General features: G+C 52.5%; 2 protein-coding genes across 7 annotated transcripts in view; one reads left to right on the top strand and one right to left on the bottom strand.

Moving 5' to 3' along the window:
- The first annotated feature begins 893 nt into the window (after nucleotides 1–893).
- RBM15B (RNA binding motif protein 15B) lies at nucleotides 894–5533 on the top strand. Of its 3 annotated transcripts, XM_040994555.1 has the most exons (3): nucleotides 894–4131; nucleotides 4535–4582; nucleotides 5494–5533. In XM_040994555.1, the coding sequence occupies exon 1, from the start codon at nucleotides 977–979 to the stop codon at nucleotides 3659–3661; it is 2685 nt and encodes an 894-aa protein (XP_040850489.1). In that variant the 5' UTR covers nucleotides 894–976; the 3' UTR covers nucleotides 3662–4131; nucleotides 4535–4582; nucleotides 5494–5533. The 3 variants fall into 3 exon arrangements, with proteins under 3 accessions (XP_040850489.1, XP_040850487.1, XP_040850488.1); XM_040994553.1 differs by lacking the exon at nucleotides 5494–5533 and having other exon boundaries at nucleotides 4535–4597; XM_040994554.1 differs by lacking the exon at nucleotides 5494–5533 and having other exon boundaries at nucleotides 4541–4597.
- A 737-nt stretch (nucleotides 5534–6270) lies between these two features.
- Nucleotides 6271–17243, bottom strand: part of DCAF1 (DDB1 and CUL4 associated factor 1) — a 66372-nt gene continuing 55399 nt past the window's right edge. For 2 of the 4 annotated variants that reach the window (XM_040994549.1, XM_040994552.1), the window contains 3 exons: nucleotides 14135–14143; nucleotides 9554–9806; nucleotides 6271–7231 (listed from right to left, as the gene is read on the bottom strand). In XM_040994549.1, the coding sequence (XP_040850483.1) occupies nucleotides 7173–7231; nucleotides 9554–9806; nucleotides 14135–14143 (321 nt within the window). In that variant the 3' untranslated portion in view covers nucleotides 6271–7172. The remainder of the gene's footprint in view (nucleotides 7232–9553; nucleotides 9807–14134; nucleotides 14144–17243) is intronic. The other 2 variants (XM_040994551.1, XM_040994550.1) reach the window with 1 other exon arrangement.

Here is a 17243-nt window from a genome sequence, read left to right on the forward strand (position 1 = left end):
CCGCTGCGGCCCGTGGAGCACCTGAACACTGGCCACCTCATCCGTGGGCTTTCTCTGTTCGCATCGTCGGTGAGGGGGGTCCCCGCTGCCGGTTCTTCCAAGACTTTTTGAACCTGCTGGACCTGCTCCAGTGGCTGCCTGCCAGTGGCAGGAGAAAGGGGCTGGGCGTTCCTCAAGTGGGCTCACCCCGGTTCCAGCAACTGCCCTGGGAAGATGAAGGTGGGCACCTGGAGACCCCGTCCCAAGAGGGCCTGGAGGAGGACGGGGGGCACAGCGAGCTCTTGGCGCTGTGACCCTGCGCTTCCAGCCTGCTCGATACCTGGATGTGTACGGTAGCATCAAGGTTCGTGGACTGCGATTTCCACACCTGGCCCCGGCTGGGTCTCATGCAGGGACCTCAGCAGGTGCACCCGAGGGCCGAGGATGCGCAGGAGCCAAGCGTGGGAACCGGCCGGCCTGAAGACGGGCGCGCACCTGCCCTGGGCCATCGACGCCGCACCCCAGGGAGGGGACCGCGGCGGGGATGGGGGTAAACAACCACGTGAGAAGACCACCGGGTCAAGCCCTGGACACCGATGCTCCTACTGCAGCAGCGCAGGCAGCAGCTATCCGGACCCGGGATCCCGGCGCTCTCCCGGGAGTCGGGCAGCGCGAGGTTCCCGGAGACGCGGCGGCCACGAGGTGGCGCTGCTCGCGCACGGAGGCCGGCCCAGGGTCACGTGAGTGCGGGGCGGCGCACGCGGATGACGCATGCCCACCACGCAGCCCTCGCCCCGCCTGCCTCGGTCACGTGACGACGCCGACGCACCTAAATAACGCAGCGCCGGCACCTGGGCGCCGCCCCGCCCCGATTCCTTTTGTCCAAGATGGCGGCGCCGGGGGCGCTGCCTCCTGGGCTTCCGCTGCCGCCGCCGCCGCCGTCGTCCGAGTGAGGAGCCCGCGGCCCGCCCGCCCGCCCGCCCGCCGCGCCGGCGCCATGAAGCGGCAGAGCGAACGCGACTCGAGCCCGAGCGGACGCGGCTCCTCGTCGTCGGCCAAGCGACCGCGGGAGCGCGAACGGGAAGTCGAGGCGGGCGGGCGGCGGGCGGCGCACAAGGCCTCCGGCGGCGGCGGCGGCGCCAAGCACCCGGGCCCCGCGCGGCCCCGCGACAAGCCCCGCGGCAGCAGCGGGGGCGGACACCGCGACGGCCGCGGCGCCGGAGACGCGAACCACCGCGCGGGCAGCGGCCGCTCCTCGGGCGCCGGCGGCGGGGGGCGCGGCGGCAAGGCCTCGGGGGACCCGGGCGCGTCGCCCCGCGCGTCTCCGCTGCCGCCGCCGCCTCCCCCGCCGCCGCCGCCCGGGGCCGAGCCCGCAGCGCCCGGCTCGTCGGCCGGCGCGCCCGAGTACAAGACGCTGCTCATCAGCAGCCTGAGCCCCGCGCTGCCCGCCGAGCACCTGGAGGATCGGCTCTTCCACCAGTTCAAGCGCTTCGGCGAGATCAGCCTGCGCCTGTCGCACACGCCGGAGCTCGGCCGCGTGGCCTACGTGAACTTCCGACACCCGCAGGACGCGCGCGAGGCCCGCCAGCACGCCCTGGCCCGCCAGCTGCTGCTCTACGACCGGCCGCTCAAGGTGGAGCCGGTGTACCTGCGCGGCGGCGGCGGCGGCGGCGGGAGCAGCCGGAGGGGCAGCAGCAGCAGCGCCGCCGCCTCCACGCCGCCCCCGGGGCCGCCGGCGCCCGCCGACCCGCTCGGCTACCTGCCGCTGCACGGAGGCTACCCGTACAAGCAGCGCTCGCTGTCCCCCGTGGCCGCCGCGCCCCTGCGGGAGCCCCGCGCCCGGCACGCCGCCGCCGCCGCCGCCGCCTTCGCGCTGGATGCGGCCGCCCTCGCCGCCGCGGGGCTGTCCCGGGAGCGCGCGCTCGACTACTACGGGCTCTACGACGAGCGCGGGCGCCCCTACGGCCACCCGGCCGCGTGCGAGGAGGAGCTGATGCCCGAGGACGACCAGCGGGCCACGCGCAACCTCTTCATCGGGAACCTGGACCACAGCGTGTCGGAGGTGGAGCTGCGCCGCGCCTTCGAGAAGTACGGCATGATCGAGGAGGTGGTCATCAAGCGGCCGGCGCGGGGCCAGGGCGGCGCCTACGCCTTCCTCAAGTTCCAGAACCTCGACATGGCGCACAGGGCCAAGGTGGCCATGTCCGGCCGGGTCATCGGCCGCAACCCCATCAAGATCGGCTACGGCAAAGCCAACCCCACCACCCGCCTCTGGGTGGGCGGCCTGGGACCCAACACCTCGCTGGCCGCCCTGGCCCGGGAGTTCGACCGCTTCGGGAGCATCCGCACCATCGACCACGTCAAAGGCGACAGCTTCGCCTACATCCAGTACGAGAGCTTGGACGCGGCGCAGGCCGCCTGTGCCAAGATGCGGGGCTTCCCGCTGGGGGGCCCGGACCGCAGGCTGCGGGTGGATTTTGCCAAAGCGGAGGAGACGCGGTACCCGCCGCAGTACCAGCCCCCGCCGCTCCCCGTGCATTACGAGCTGCTCGCCGACGGATACGCGCGTCACCGGAACCTGGACGCGGACCTTCGGGTGCGGGACCGGACCCCTCCGCACCTGCTGTACTCGGACCGGGACCGGGCCTTCCTGGAGGGGGATTGGGGCAGCCCGGGCGCCGGGAAGGGCTCGGAGCGCAGGAACAGCCTGGAGGGCTATGGCCGCGCCGTGCGCAGTCGCAGCGGCGAGCGCTGGGGCGGCGACGGGGAGCGCGGGGCGGCCAAGGCCTGGGACGAGCGGCGGAAGCGGCGGAGCCTTTCCAGTGAGCGCGGACGGGCCGCCCACTCCCCGTACGAGGAGCGGAGCAGGACCAAGGGGGGCGGGCAGCCCTCGGAGCGGACCCCGGAGCGCAGTCGCAAGGAGAACCACTCCGGGGAAGGGAGCAAGGAGGCCGGGGGCAGCGCCCTGAGCAACAGCCGGCACGGGGCGGAGGAGCGGGGCCACCACCATCACCACCACCACGAGCCCGCCGACTCTGGCCACGGGAAGAAGGCCAGGGAGAGCGAGCGCAACCACCGGACCACCGAGGCCGAGCCCAAGGCTCCGGAAGAGCCAAAACCCGAGACCAAAAAGCTGAAGACACTCGCCGAGTACGCGCAGACGTTGCAGCTCGGGTGGAACGGGCTTCTGGTGTTGAAAAACAGCTGCTTCCCAACATCTATGCACATCCTGGAGGGGGACCAGGGCGTCCTCAGCGGGCTCCTCAAAGACCACACCTCGGGCAGCAAGCTGACCCAGCTGAAGATCGCCCAGCGCCTGCGGCTGGACCAGCCCAAGCTGGACGAGGTGACCCGGCGCATCAAGCAGGGGAGCCCCAACGGCTATGCGGTGCTCCTGGCCACGCAGGCCGCCGCTGGGCCCGGCCCGGAGGGCGCGCCCGCGGTGGAGCCCGGCCTGCAGAGGCGCCTGCTCAGGAACCTGGTCTCCTACCTGAAACAGAAGCAGGCGGCGGGTGTGATCAGCCTGCCGGTGGGGGGGTCCAAGGGCAGAGACAGCACGGGCATGCTCTACGCCTTCCCGCCCTGCGCCTTCTCCCAGCAGTACCTGCAGTCCGCCCTGCGGACCCTGGGCCGGCTGGAGGAGGAGCACATGGTGATCGTGATCGTCCGAGACAGCGCGTAGGGCGCCCGGGGCCTCTTGGTTTGACCCTCCCTGCTGGGTTATTTTATTTGGTGGGGATCAAAGTCCTGTCCCCCACTAAAACTAAGTTCTTAGCTTTTTGAGGATTTTTTTTTTTTTACAACAATGAGAAGGGACTCGGTTATGTTGATTTCTAGTGTATGAGATACTGTCTGCTGTGTTCTGTATTTTTTTTTTTAATTTTTTGACTGTATGGAAAGTTGTCAGTAAAGCCTTTGTCAGAGGATCAATTTTTAATCCTGTTCCGAGTCCTGGTTTAATCAAGTTTTCTCTTAAAGAGTGGACGACTCCCCAGTGCATGCACACAAATGCCCCACGCCATCCTCCAGCTCCACCACCTGCAGAAGCGCGGCCCGGCCCGGCCCGGCGGCGGCTCTCGGCTCGCAGGGCTGTCGGGACCCTCACGCGTGTCGCAGGCCTCACAGCTGGGCTTGGAACCCGGCTGCACTGGCGTGAGTAGAGCCCAAGCAAATGCAAGCAGCAAGCCGCCCTGCTGACCAACAGCGACCCGCAGTTTGGGGCTTTGCTCTTCCCACCTGCCCCAAACTGTGTGTCCGCCAGTTTCAGCTGCGGCTGCTGGACAGTGTGCCCAGTCCTGTGGCCAGTTTGCCAATGGGGGAGGGGCGGTACAAGCATGCCAAGTGGTCCCAGGGCCACTGACCTGTCCAGCCACCCACTCGGCCCAGGAATAGCCTCAATGGTTAATTCTTGGACTTGACTGTTGGTTGTGACTTCCAGCGTGTTAACAGTGAGCGCCTGTGCCGTTGCATCGAGCCCTGGCCAGAGGTGCTCATAAGCAAGTGCAGTGGGCGAGGGCAATGCCCTTGGTATCTGAAGTGGTTTCCTCTTTCCCAGGTGCAGTGGAGCAGCTGTGCCTGGACCTCTTGCCCCGGTGCTGAGAAGGTGGGGACCACTGAGGAAAAAGGTACTTCTCGGAGGGGGGCGGACAAACAAGGTCACAGTAGCTAAGATGTTGGCAGAGGACAGCTGGAAGCCATTCAAGCCAGGCAAGGGAGGTAAAGGAGGTGAAGGCATCCAATGGTTGGGAAGAAAGGCGGCCTACAGGTCTGCGACTCCTGTCTCTGGTCTAATAAGGTGGTGCAGTCAGGACTGGGGGAAGACCAGAGCCATGGTCACCACAGCACATGCCCACATGCCCTTCAGGGTTTGGAGTGGCATCTTGGTGCCCTCAAGGGGATGGATGGTTGTTAGGACTGAGACCAAAGCTGTGGGAGGAGCAGTGAGCCCCAAGATGGCCAGGAACTCCCAGATCTGCTGGTCATACCATCCCCCCCTCTGGGTCCAGCCCACTACCCCAGGCATGAGGCAGGGCGGAGGCTGGCGTGGAGGACATGCCTGCCCACACAGACCCTAGCTGTCCACCAGAGCTGAGGCAAGGGGTTTCCGGGGAAGCAGCACAGAGCTGCAGCTGGCACCCACAGGACCACAAACATCCCAAAGGAAACTTCCGTGGGAAGTGTTGAACAGGATTTTTTTCTCCGTGTGACAGCTCCAGGTGTCCAGGTCAGTCAGGCACCACAGGACACAACTGCACCATTCAAGCTCTGGTGTTGCCAGAAGCAAGTGGGCCTCATCTTGTTGGCACACTGGCAGGTTCTGCAGACACAGCTGTCTGTCAGGATCAGGACCAGGGGATGCATCTCTGCTTTCCTAGATCAGTGCACCTGGGAAAGGGGAGGATCCTTTAGTCATCACTGTGTCCCCCAAAAGAATGTGAGTTTTGGTTTACAGCCACATCCTACCGTGAAGTCTTTGTCCTCCCTTCTCAGCCACTTCCTTCCTTTGGTTCTTAGGGACACGGCAGGTTGTGTGACCTCAGGAAGGCCCTGGCCAGCGCTAGTGAAGGTAGGTCAGGTGGTGGGGGCCTTGGTTGCTTTGGGACTTTGGTCCAGGAAGAAAACTTCACTGCAGGTGTCAGGTTCCCACCCCTGGGGTCACTCCCTGGAGTGACAGGCTGGCTGGGGCTCCAGAGCCTCCCCCACTTCCCTGAGGGCGTCATCAAGGCAGTGAGGGACTCTGCTTTCCTGTCTTGTCCCAGAGCTGCAGCCCTAGAGGCTCCTGGCTCCCCACAGGTGGCAGTGCTAGTTCTGCTTCTACGGGCCAGCTGTCAGCCTGTCAGCTGAGGCCTCTGCTCAGCAGAGGACAAGGAATTGGTGGCCTGGGGGCACTCCAGGCATGAGGGCCTCACAGGTTCCTGAACCCAGCAGGCCACCCTAGGCTGCTTGCTACCCAGTGTATCCACGCCCTACCTAACAGCAGCCAGGAAACTTATTTGGGCAAAATCCAAGGAAGAGAGAGAGGAAGATCTTACCCTTTTTTGGGGGGAGAGAGGACAAGGGCTGGGGTGAGCTGCTTGCTCTGTCAGGCAGTATTCATAGGGCATGCCACAGCAGCTTCCTGCAAACTGGCCTGACCAAGTCCCTGCTGTCCCCTTAGCTGCCCGGGAAAGAGGTAGCACAGGGGGGGTGCTGTCCAAGGGCATGTTCCCCTCAGCACCAGCCAGGAGCCTTTTGGGGGCCAGACTGGGACACGTTCCCTCTGGGGCTAGATACCCGGGAAAGGCCATGAACAAAGACAGACTTGTAGTTTATTTTGTATTTTTTTTTTAAATAAATACACTTTACATTAAAGAAAAAGGCCTTTGATTTGTAATTTCCACATTGGGGAGAAAGGGAAGAAAACAAGATTCTTGAAAAACTGAATCACAAAGAAAAAATATAGAGGGAGTGAACTTATATCCTAAGTTACTTCAAATCCACAAAACTAGCATCCACTTGTCAGTGCTGCCCCCATGACACGGGCAATGCGGCCCCGATTTGGCCGACAAGCAGTGTCACCCTCCCCCGCTCTGGCACAAAGGAAAACAAATTACTATGACTGCATGAGGCAACAAAACAGGTTTAAAAATCATATATTATATTTATAATAAAATATTCTTAATCCTTATCAATTTAAGAAACCACGATTTTCCTTTTCATTTAAATATGTATGTAAAAATGCCTCTAGATTGTTCTTTAGACTCTTCTTCCAAAGAAAATGAAGTGCCAGGGATAAGAGACCTGCTGGATATAAGTTCACACCCTCGGTTATAAATGCTTGTTGGTTTTTTTTTTCTTCATTTTTAAGTTTTGTAAAAAACTATTTTTTGTTCTTTAAAGAACGTTATACAAAGAAAATATATTGTGAAATACCCCAGAGACATGTTTTTGTTGTTTTTTTTTTTCCCCTTGAGGAAAGCTGTCCATCCTAGGACAGGAGGGAAGCAGACAGAGTAGGGCCTAATCTCTGCTGTCTCTCACGGTTGTTTCTGGAAGGCCCCACACATTCCAGGCAGCCTCTGACCCATGGCCCCTGGAAGGCAGGGCCTACAGTTCCTTCAGAGACAGCCCCGTGAGAAGGGGAAGGGAACGTATTCTGAATTCATTTAACTCAGTCTCTCGCCTGCCAACATCTTCCAAGTGGAGCTTGCTCCTCACTCGTTCAGAGATAAGATGATGTCATCTTCCAGATCGGAGTTGTCAGAGCTGTCAGCTGCAAGGGGAGAAAGAGTATAGGTGACACTTTCAGGAAGCAAGCACTGCATTCACATCCACTTAGGCCTGGACAGAGTTAATGTTAATTGTAAGTTTTGAGAAAGAAGAAAACAGGGCAATTAACTCCTTGGAGCTGGCTCTAGAGAATACACACCTGTTGTTGGCAACAGTGATCACACCCCTGGGACCTCCTGCTGTCTTACTTTTGGAAGGGCTGGCCACATGGTCTTCAGCGTTGGGGGCTCTGCCAGGAAGTGCTGGCCCAAAGGACAAGTGGGCATGCTCTGAAGTTGCCACCGTGACATTTTAAATGGCTTTCAAGGGGCAGAGTCAAGGTGAGCAGTAAAGGAGCCTACAGTACACTTGGTCTCTGAGATTCTTCAGGGCATCTGACCTCAAGGCACCACCAAAAACAAAACAAAACAAAAAGTACCAGTAGGTTCAATCAAGCAGGAGAAATCTTTCTGAAACTCCTTAGCCAGCTCCTGTCACCATACCGCAGAAGACCACAGGGAGGCTGAGCCAGCCAGCCTAGGGCTCATCTCTCATTTTTGACTATTGTGCAGGAGGAAATCTCGGGGTGGAGCCAGCAAGTCTGCAGCAACATCAGCTCGGGATCTAGCAGTGTGCTTGCTGACCACAATCAGAAAAATAGGTGATCTGGCTGATAAAAGATTAACAGTTGCTAAGCAAAGGAAAAAGGCAGGCAGGTCTCTGTTCCCACCATGATTAGCTAAGAAGACATTTTCACAAGGTCCCTAGGCAAGGAGACAGACCCACTGCTCTGAGGTTCTCAAGGGGCAGAAGCGCCTGCTGGTTGCAAAGAGTCCCTTCCTCAGCCATCCCAGGTCCTGAGAGTGCCAGTGCTTGAGCACTAAGGAAGACCTGCATCTTCCCAAACCTGTCTCCAGTACACACACTGTCAGGGCCAGCCCTGAAGTGAACAGGACCAGCACAGCAGTGATGCACCAAGTCCCTGAGGGAGCAAGTGCTCCTGCATCTCCACAGGCAGCAAGTGCCTGCTCATGTTGAAGGAGTCACAAAACCCACCTAACGCACTTCCTTGTGTGGCAGGCAGACATCTGAAAAACATCCCTCTGTGCCCACACACTGTGAGCCATCCGTGCCAGAACTGCCTACTATGAGCCACAGAGAGCACGACAAAGACTACAGCATGCTAATAGACTGTCAAGGACAGCATCGTGAGGATCACAGGCCACTCCTCCATAGGCAAGTAGCCATCGGGCTCTGGACCAGGCTCTGCATCTGGAGTCAGGCAGTAGGTCCCTATGGGACCCACACGTGTGGATTTCTGTAGTTTTAGCCTTCTCATCAGGTCCAGCAAGCACACAACCACCCCAAAAAGGTTAAGAGCTACTGCTCCAGAGGACTCCTGGAGGCACACTGAGAGCTGCTCAGGCTCCTATGAGGCCCAGGAAAAGGACGAGTGCACAGTGCAGGTTCCAGCTCTGCATCTCTCCACAGCCTACAGCCCATGCTGAAATGCTCATCAGCTGTCATGTTTCACATCACAAATACACCCAAAGTAAAGAAACAATATTCTAGTGAGAGAAATGAAGTCTCTGGCATTACCCCTGCCCGAGGAGGACTCTACTATAGGACACAGTTATTTTGTAGGCCCAACACAGTGGTTTGATATGTAAGAATGGAGACTTTGGAGGCAGTGATCCATCTCGGGGAGCGCTACAGTGCTGGCCCCCGAGAACCATGTGCTGGTTTGCCCTGTTCTTGTGGAAAATTGTAAACTCAAGCTTGTTCATGATTCAGGAAAAGCAGGTGAGCAGAAGCCAAGGAGAACTGCATCTGTCCTGGCCATGCAGAGGGATAGGTAAGAGGCAGGGGCTGCTCAGAGGAGGGCCTGTAGGCCACCCTAACTTCAGAATAGCAGCACCCCAGGAATTGCTTTTGATCCCAGCTCGACCCCCAAGGGGGAGAGCGATGCTTTTACCCAAGGGTTGATCCTCCAAACTGGCTAACAAACTGCACAGCCATCACTTAATTTTGGAAGTCACTTTCATTAGTGCACAACCGCAATGATTTCATTTACATGCTGTTTCTAATTACAGCAGCAGGCAAGAAATATTTACTGTCTGGCTGAACCCTGCTTGAAAGGTAAGAGGCACTAGTGACTTGGTTTGGCTACATATAGTTCAAGGGGAGAACAGGGTACCAGAGATGGGAAAGTGCTTCCCCAAAGGGGCCAGAGTGAAGCAACAGTTACACAGCATGGAGGCCTGGCACAAAGAAAGGACCCTGCTCTGAATGCCAACACTCAGTCTAAACCCTGCCTCATACTTACTGTCCCCCAGGATCAGTTCCACTTCTTCGTCTGCATCCGAGTCTTCATCCTCGCCATCCTCTCCCTCCTCCAGGAGGTTTGCCAGCTCCTCATCAGAGGGAGAGAAGTCGTTGTCTCCATCCTCGCCTGCATTTTCGTTGTTGTCATCTTCCTCCAGCTCTGCCTCCAGCAGCTGATCTGTGTCAAGCTCATCCAGATCATCAGTGTCATCATCATCTTCATCATCATCTTCTTCCTCCTGTTCTTCCTCTTCCTGGTAAAAGGGCAGTAGTTCCATTAGGGCAAACACAGAGGACTAACTCATGGGCCACGTGGTGAGTGCTGCCCAAAGGGACAGACACTGTCAGCAGAGAGGGTGTTGACCGATAGCACACACTGCATCTGCCAGTTGCGTCCCTTGGCACTTGAAGTACCTTTCCTACAAGAATCACTGGTCATTCCCCAGAGGCATCACTGACGCAGCCCTCGTCACCCAAGGAAACAAACAATTCACCCCACAGAACTCTGCCATCCATCTTCGGAGCCCCAGGGAGCTCCTTTCCTGCATCAGCTACAACTAGCAAAGCCAGCTGATGTGCTAGGACACACCACTTCCCTTAGTCTCAGAGGCAAAGCTTTACAAGTTAGAGGAAGAACTCTGCTGCTGGGGTGTCCGCTCCCATGCTCCTAAAGCACCTGTCCTGGATTCTCTAACCACAATGTGGACAAACCACTGCCGGTGCTATCTCACATATCTGCTGATCTGGATACTGCAGCAAGATTTGTAACGAGCTCACTGACAGACACAGCAAGTACACTGGAAAATGCCAGAGACAGCCCATCACGCTATCCTTAGAATTTCCCTGAGGCAGGAAGCTACTTAGCCACTCAGCTTTGGGAAATACATTCGGACATCTGTCACAGATTGCATCTTTACATTAGAATCCAAATTGTTTCCTCTTTGAAGGAAGGAGGACACCAACAGCTCTCCCACAGTAAGAAAGACAAGACATTCCCACACAAGTGCAACCAACATCCACACATTCATCTTCCCAAACATAAGCTGTCATTCTGGCCAGTAACCAAGCATTCTAACCCCTGCAGTAATAAAAATACATTTAATACATCAGCCTGATAAATGCTGGGACAAAACAACAGATTTAAAGCTTTTCTATTTTTCATTTGAAGATGCTACTGCCTTCCAGTCACTTAAAGGGCCAACAACTGTGTGCCCAGCCCCCACTCCCAGCAGAGCAGCTCTGTGTTAGAGATGGATACTTCTGGAACCCACAAAGACTCTGGATGGCCTGCTTGATCCAATGGAGCCTTTCCTACAGTTCTGGCAGTTATTTGTAAAAAGCTGGCCCCTCTAAATATTCCGCAATCCTAACAAGCGTGTGTTTGTCCATACCAGATCACTAACTGTGCAAAAACACATAAAGGTCTTCAATTAGTCCAAAGCCATGGCCTCCAGAGGTGCACAGAATGCCCAGAAGCAGCAACAATAAACCGAGATACAGACACACCATGGCCCTTACGTCAGCTCATTCTAGTAACCAGGAAAGAAGGGGAGGAACAAATTCCACGAAAAATAGTGTTCAAAATGTTGACCAAATTATAATTTTGGCCTTTTCTCCAGGAATAAAAAACTGCATGTTGGCCTTGAACAAAATTACCTCTAATCTATTAACTAGGGATCACAATTTAAAATAAATATAATAGGTACAGGCATTTGATGTAGCAGCTAAGACACCACCTAGACATCCACTCCTGGGCTCCACACCCATTCTCCACTTCCTGCTAATGGGAGTTAGCAGATGACAGCTCAAGTGTTTCTTCAGTTACCCATGGGAAACCCAAACTGAATTCTTAGCTCCTGGATTCTGCCTGGCCCATTCCTGGCCATTTCAGGAATTTGGGGAGTGAACCAGCAGTCAGTCAGAAGTTAACAGTGTATCAGCCTTTAAAACAAATTAGTTTTTAGAATAGGTATAGCAGAGTGTCCTCAGCCCCGTGTCTTGTAAGCCTTTATGGGACAGAACAATTCTATCAAAGATAGCACAACTTTTAAAGGTAGATCAAACTGTTCAGATACAGTGGCTGTCTAACAAACCTAAGGAGACTGTTCTAAAAACCAAGCTCAGCTGATTCAGGAGAAATGGGGGGAAAAGTAAAGAAACCTTCTAAGTCAAGAGCAGTACTAGAAAACAGGTCAAACCAGACCTAAACTTTGAACTAGACAGTTCCAATGTTTCCAGGAGGCGACAAACAACCCTGCACCCTGCAACAGAGCAAAAAGGTGTTCATTTGCATGAGGGCATCACATGGGGGCAGGGAGCAGGAAGGAGAACTCCATCTGCACTGGAGCCTCAGCTAGGACCCTTTGTTCCACTGTCTCTGTTTCACAATACTGGCTTTTCCATGGATTTCAGTTACACATGAGTGTGGTAATAAGCTAATGCCTTAAATTTTCAATCAGCAATCAGAGTCTTGCAGCACAGGCTTATATACCTATCCAATTTCCTGTGGTAAAATTTCATTCTGTGCTTGACTCTGAGAGAACTTTCAGAGGCACCTTCTGCTGACCAACAACCTGAATGGCAGCAGGAGTTCCATCTTCCCTTCCTAAGAAAAACCATCCAATAGTGAGTGGACCCAAGAAGTAAAAAAAAAAAACAAAAAACTTGTTCGAGTCCTAACTCAAGTCCACCAACAGTTAATTTAGTGTCTTGGATCTAGAAATACTGTTCTCTTAAAAGAAATGGTCTGCACCTGTCCTGGCCTCCACACACTCAGCTGCCCCAACTCACTCAGCTGTTTCTTTTCCTCTAGCACTCGACAATCTGGCTTCAGCTCTCACCTCCAACAGCAGGAGATGTCTGTACTCGGACCCAGATGTCACCAGTGAACCTAACTCTATGACGATAACAAAGTGCTGTTGGGACTGAAAATCTATGTTTGTGTATATAATAAGCTCTTTGGAAAGCACCTGGCATATATAAAGTTTTCAACAAATGCTTGTAGTGGTTGCCACTACTGAAACCCTCCTTAAAAGAACGCCAAGACCTGGGCCCAGCACAGTTGCCTAGTGGCCATAAAGTCCTCACCTTGCACACAGCACTGGGATGCTGTATGGGTACCAGTTCTAATCCCTGCCACCCCTCTTCCCATCCCAATCCCTACTTGTGGTGTGGGAAAGCAGTCAAGGATGACCTAAAGCCTTGGGACCCGGCACCCACATGGGAGACACAAGCAGCTTTTGGCTCCCGGCTTTGGATTGGCTCAGTTCCGGCCATTGCGGCCACTGGGGAGTGAATCAGTGGATGCAAGATCTTTCCTCTTTGTATATATGACTTTCCAATAATAATAAATAAAATCTTTAAAATAAATAAGACTTCCAAGACCTGAACAGAATCTGGGCTTCTCTGCAGTGGCCAGCACCAACCAACGCTAGCCTCCAAATGACACAGCTGACCTGATGATTAATTGGTCTCTGCTAACTCCCCCGACTTTAGGCCTTCACATATCCTGCGATTCACAAAACACGAGCCCTCAGTAGCCAATTCTGCTAACAGAAACTTAAAAACCACATCATTCCAAAATGAATTAAAAGCAACTCTAAGCCTACCACCTTTTCCACATTTTTCTGTTACCAGGCTAACATCTCAAGCATATATTTCACTTCTCTCACTTTCACTCCCAGTTAATTTCCACTTTTCCCAAGTCTGGGGTTCCGCCCTCCCCCGCTCTCTTCTGCTTCCCCTCTCCTGCCAGCCTCCAGGCACGCTTTCCAGTCTGTGATCTCAGCCCTCCCCATCAGTCCCCATACAACTCCCCACATTGTAGAACTACAGAAGATAGCGATCCATTACTGAATATCTGTCAAATGCCACACCCTCTGAGCCTCAACATCCCCTGTCAAATGAGACCGACTCTTAGGGTTGTTGTGACTACCACAATCGGCTGAAAAAAATTTTCCAAAATACATGTGCCTAAACCAGTTCCCCAAGGTCCAGGATGATGGAACCAAAATTTCCAAATGACATTTTACACAGGTAGATTCTGGAAGGAAGATTTCCCTAGGAACTGCAAAATGTGCCCCTCATGAAGAACGACTACACATGACAGCGGACACCATGCAGTTCTAAAGTCCCACTTGCCTGTAGTGATACACTGTATGTCCAGAGGCTCCCAGTGACACAACCATAAAGACAAATCCAGGTATTTCCACTGCCCTCCATTACCACTCAAATCCATTTTTAAATTTTCTCTAAAAATTAAGGCACCTTATAAAATAATAAATCAAACCTGATTGTACTGCCTCGACACTTCAAAATATCACATTCTACTCAATTTAAATTCCTACTTTTATCAGTTCCAGGCTCTGGCTTTAACTGTCCTAATAGCTTTAGGTTCATTTCAGGATCAAAAAAATGCTTGTATTTTTCTTATTTTTCTTTTCACTGGAAGAACTGACTCCTGCACATTTTCATGGTGAAGTGGGGTGGGATGGGGGAGTGGGGTGAGCAAAGCCCCTCAAAACCGTCCCATTCAGCTTTGGTTGGGCAGGCAGGGGTGTGTGAGGAATAGGAAGACCCTTACCATCCGCTTCTGGGCAGTGGCGAGCACACAGGCAGCACAGCACACAGTGTGTCCCAGATTCCAAAGTGGAGTGGAGAAAAGACAGCATTATTCCCTTGAGATTTTTAAGTTTAAGGTCACTATAAATAACTGAATTGTATTAGCTATTCAAACTCTAGGACCAATGATCAACTACTAAACTTTGGTTTTATAATTTTCCTAAAAATTAACCTCAAAATTAACTGAATTTTTACAAATACATGTACCAAACTTCTAAGTGATCATACAAATTTTGAGAGGTAATAGGCTTATCTGTACTTTCCTCAAACACAGAAGATTAGCAACCTCCAGATTCAATTCTTACAGCTGGTCCAATACCTCGTGTATGTTTTCATTCATCAATATAAGGCACAGTTCATGCCTTTCTGTTAATTCCCACACTTAATTATACAGAGTAAAATGCAACTATTTTTACAGTATATGTATCTCAATAAATCTTTTTCAAATAAACAAATTATCATTTAGGCAATTTATACTGGACCATTTTACTACATGGCAGCTGACTGCTCATGCCTATCAGCAGTTTATTTTGCTAAACTAAAAAGGCAAATTCAAGGAAAAGATGCGGGGCACAGGTGCCTGCATCCCCAGGCCACGTCTGGCATTCCTGGAACATCTGTGACCTGCAAGTGGATACCCAGACTAGGACCAAACTCTGAATAGCAAATAAGTTGTATGAAAATCAGTATCTAGTTTTAAAATCAAGTGAAATATAAAGGGAAATTAGTTAAAGGCAAAAAAAAAAAAGAAAAAAAAAAAAAAGCTGGCACAGGAAGAGGCAGTGTGGATCTACCTGACAAATAGTAAATATAGCAAACTAATAACAGATTCAGGTGGACCGTAGAACAGGGGAATTAAAGTTACAAAGGAGACTTAGATGGTCCAGTGCAATGGCTCAGCTGGCTAATCCTCCCATCACAGGCACCAGTTTGTGTCCTGGATACTCTACTTCCCATTCAGCTCCTTGCTTGTGGCCTGGTAAAGCAGGAACAGATGACTCAAATCCTTGGGACCCTGCACCCACATGGAAGACCTGGAGAAAGCTCCTGGCTTCAGATCAGTTCAGCTCAGATTCGGTCATTGCAACCATTTCCAGGAGTGAATCAGCGGATGGAAGATTCTCCCCATAACTCTGATCTGCCTTTCCAATAAGAATTAAAAAAAAAAAAAAAAAAAAGACTTAGATATAGTTATAGCCTACCTAACATGGCTGTAATTCAAAAGCAAAGCACCAAAGGCTTGAGGTGAAAGTTCTCCAGGAGGCATTCATTAAACAGACCAGATGACCAGTAAGGGCTACAGTCTCAGCACGCGGGCCGAGATCCAAAGCAAAGCAGGCAGTACACCAACCCAGACTCTGAGTATTCTCAGGTAGAAAGGTTATAAGCTCTTCTACAAACTCGGCCACTGAGTTACCTGGGACCTGTGGAGCCTGCCCCCCCGACATGGCTGTCCATGCCACAGCAGTCTCGAGGCTCCCTTCCTGCATTGGACGTCCAGGTGTTCTAACCATCATCCTACGTGCTTTTTAACCACTGAAAATGAATGTCAAGCAAAACTACACAAGGACAAGCAATCAATCTCTTCCATGAACCAATCCTCCCTGGACAGGATGGGAGAAGTACAATTTTTATTTCTCTTGTGGTGGCCTCTTGCTCCTTTATAGCCAGCTTCCTGTCTTCCAATGTCCTTTACTTTGCACCATTCCCATGCTGCCAAGAATCCAACCCAAAGAACAGCACTCATTTCCCAGGGTGCCTGGGCTTCCCCGCTGTCCTCACCCAAAAGATACACACTAGACATCAATCATCACGTGGACTCAGGTGACGGTCTTCAGAATAGACAAGACACTGCTACCCATTGTAAACCACACAACTTTTAGAGGGTAGGGATGCTGGTCTTGGTAAACATCTTACAACACATCTGATTTGCAGATTTACAGTTCAATATTTGACATCCAAGAAGGCTGAAACAGAGTCGATAGCCAACAGTGAAAACTGAACTCAAAGAGGATGAGACAGTCTACAACTGCCAGCACCACTATAATGTGCAAACGAGTAGCTTCACAACTGAACCTTCTAGATCCATTTAAAGATATAGCTTGTTTCATAACAGCTAAAGTGAGAAACTGCATTAAGGGAGTACTGTGTCTAAGGCAGCTGATTCAAGAATGAAAGAAACAGACACTATTAAGAAAGGCACTCAAGGCAAACATACAAAATTTGGAGAATTCAACCACTTGCTACCAAGAAAGACAGCAATATGTACAAGTCAAAGAGTTCAACATTCATGAAAATATTAAAATCAACATCACAAAGACCTCAAGTATCACTCTGGAAATGTGTCCTTCCTAATTCACATAAGCTTTAAACACTGTTAGCTCCTCTCACCCACAGGCCCTGCAGCTGCAAAGCATGGAAGAAGCCTATTACACTAGAAAACCCCTAGCAAACTATGATGAAATGGTTTCAAACTGTTGCCTAACTGTCCTTTGCGACAAATACGGTAAATGAAACATCACGCTTCTGAGGCCCTCATTTTCAATAAAAGACCTTCTAAAATAACATTCCCATAGAATTACACACATACACATACACACACAGGCTTCATTTCCTCACTCTTAGAAAACTGCATCTGGGAATTAGGAATCGTCTCCGAGTTCTAACAAACTACACACTGGTCATCTGGAAGACATAAAAACAACAAAGGCCAAGCAAGCACATGGGGTTTCTGAGCTGAGTTTGTATTAGCTTGCTGAGCCAGGTGTACTAAGCCACCTTTGAAAGACAGGTGCCATGGTATTCAAAGAAGGATTTTATTTAGGGAACAAACTGTATGCTCATAATCTATAAAGCAAACACTGAAACCCACACCTAAATCTTCAAGCAGCACAATGACACACCCCTGGCTCAGGCAGCTTGCCTAGAGCAGGGATCTTGTCTCCTCTTCACACCCCTTTGTATGCATAAAGTACAAAATTTTTTTTGCATTAGAATAAACCGATCTTTTAGTTCCATTTTTTCACAAATTACATCCTTTTATAAGCTGCATTCTACTCCTCTGAAAAAGA

Source organism: Ochotona curzoniae, unplaced genomic scaffold, assembly GCF_017591425.1.
Source record: "Ochotona curzoniae isolate NIBS_2020 unplaced genomic scaffold, NIBS_Ocur_1.0 contig_908, whole genome shotgun sequence".
In the NCBI taxonomy this organism is placed as follows: Eukaryota; Metazoa; Chordata; class Mammalia; order Lagomorpha; family Ochotonidae; genus Ochotona; species Ochotona curzoniae.

Coding starts and splice junctions, on each gene's coding strand:
- RBM15B (XM_040994555.1), top strand. CDS start 977: ATGAAGCGGCAGAGCGAACGCGACTCGAGCCCGAGCGGACGCGGCTCC.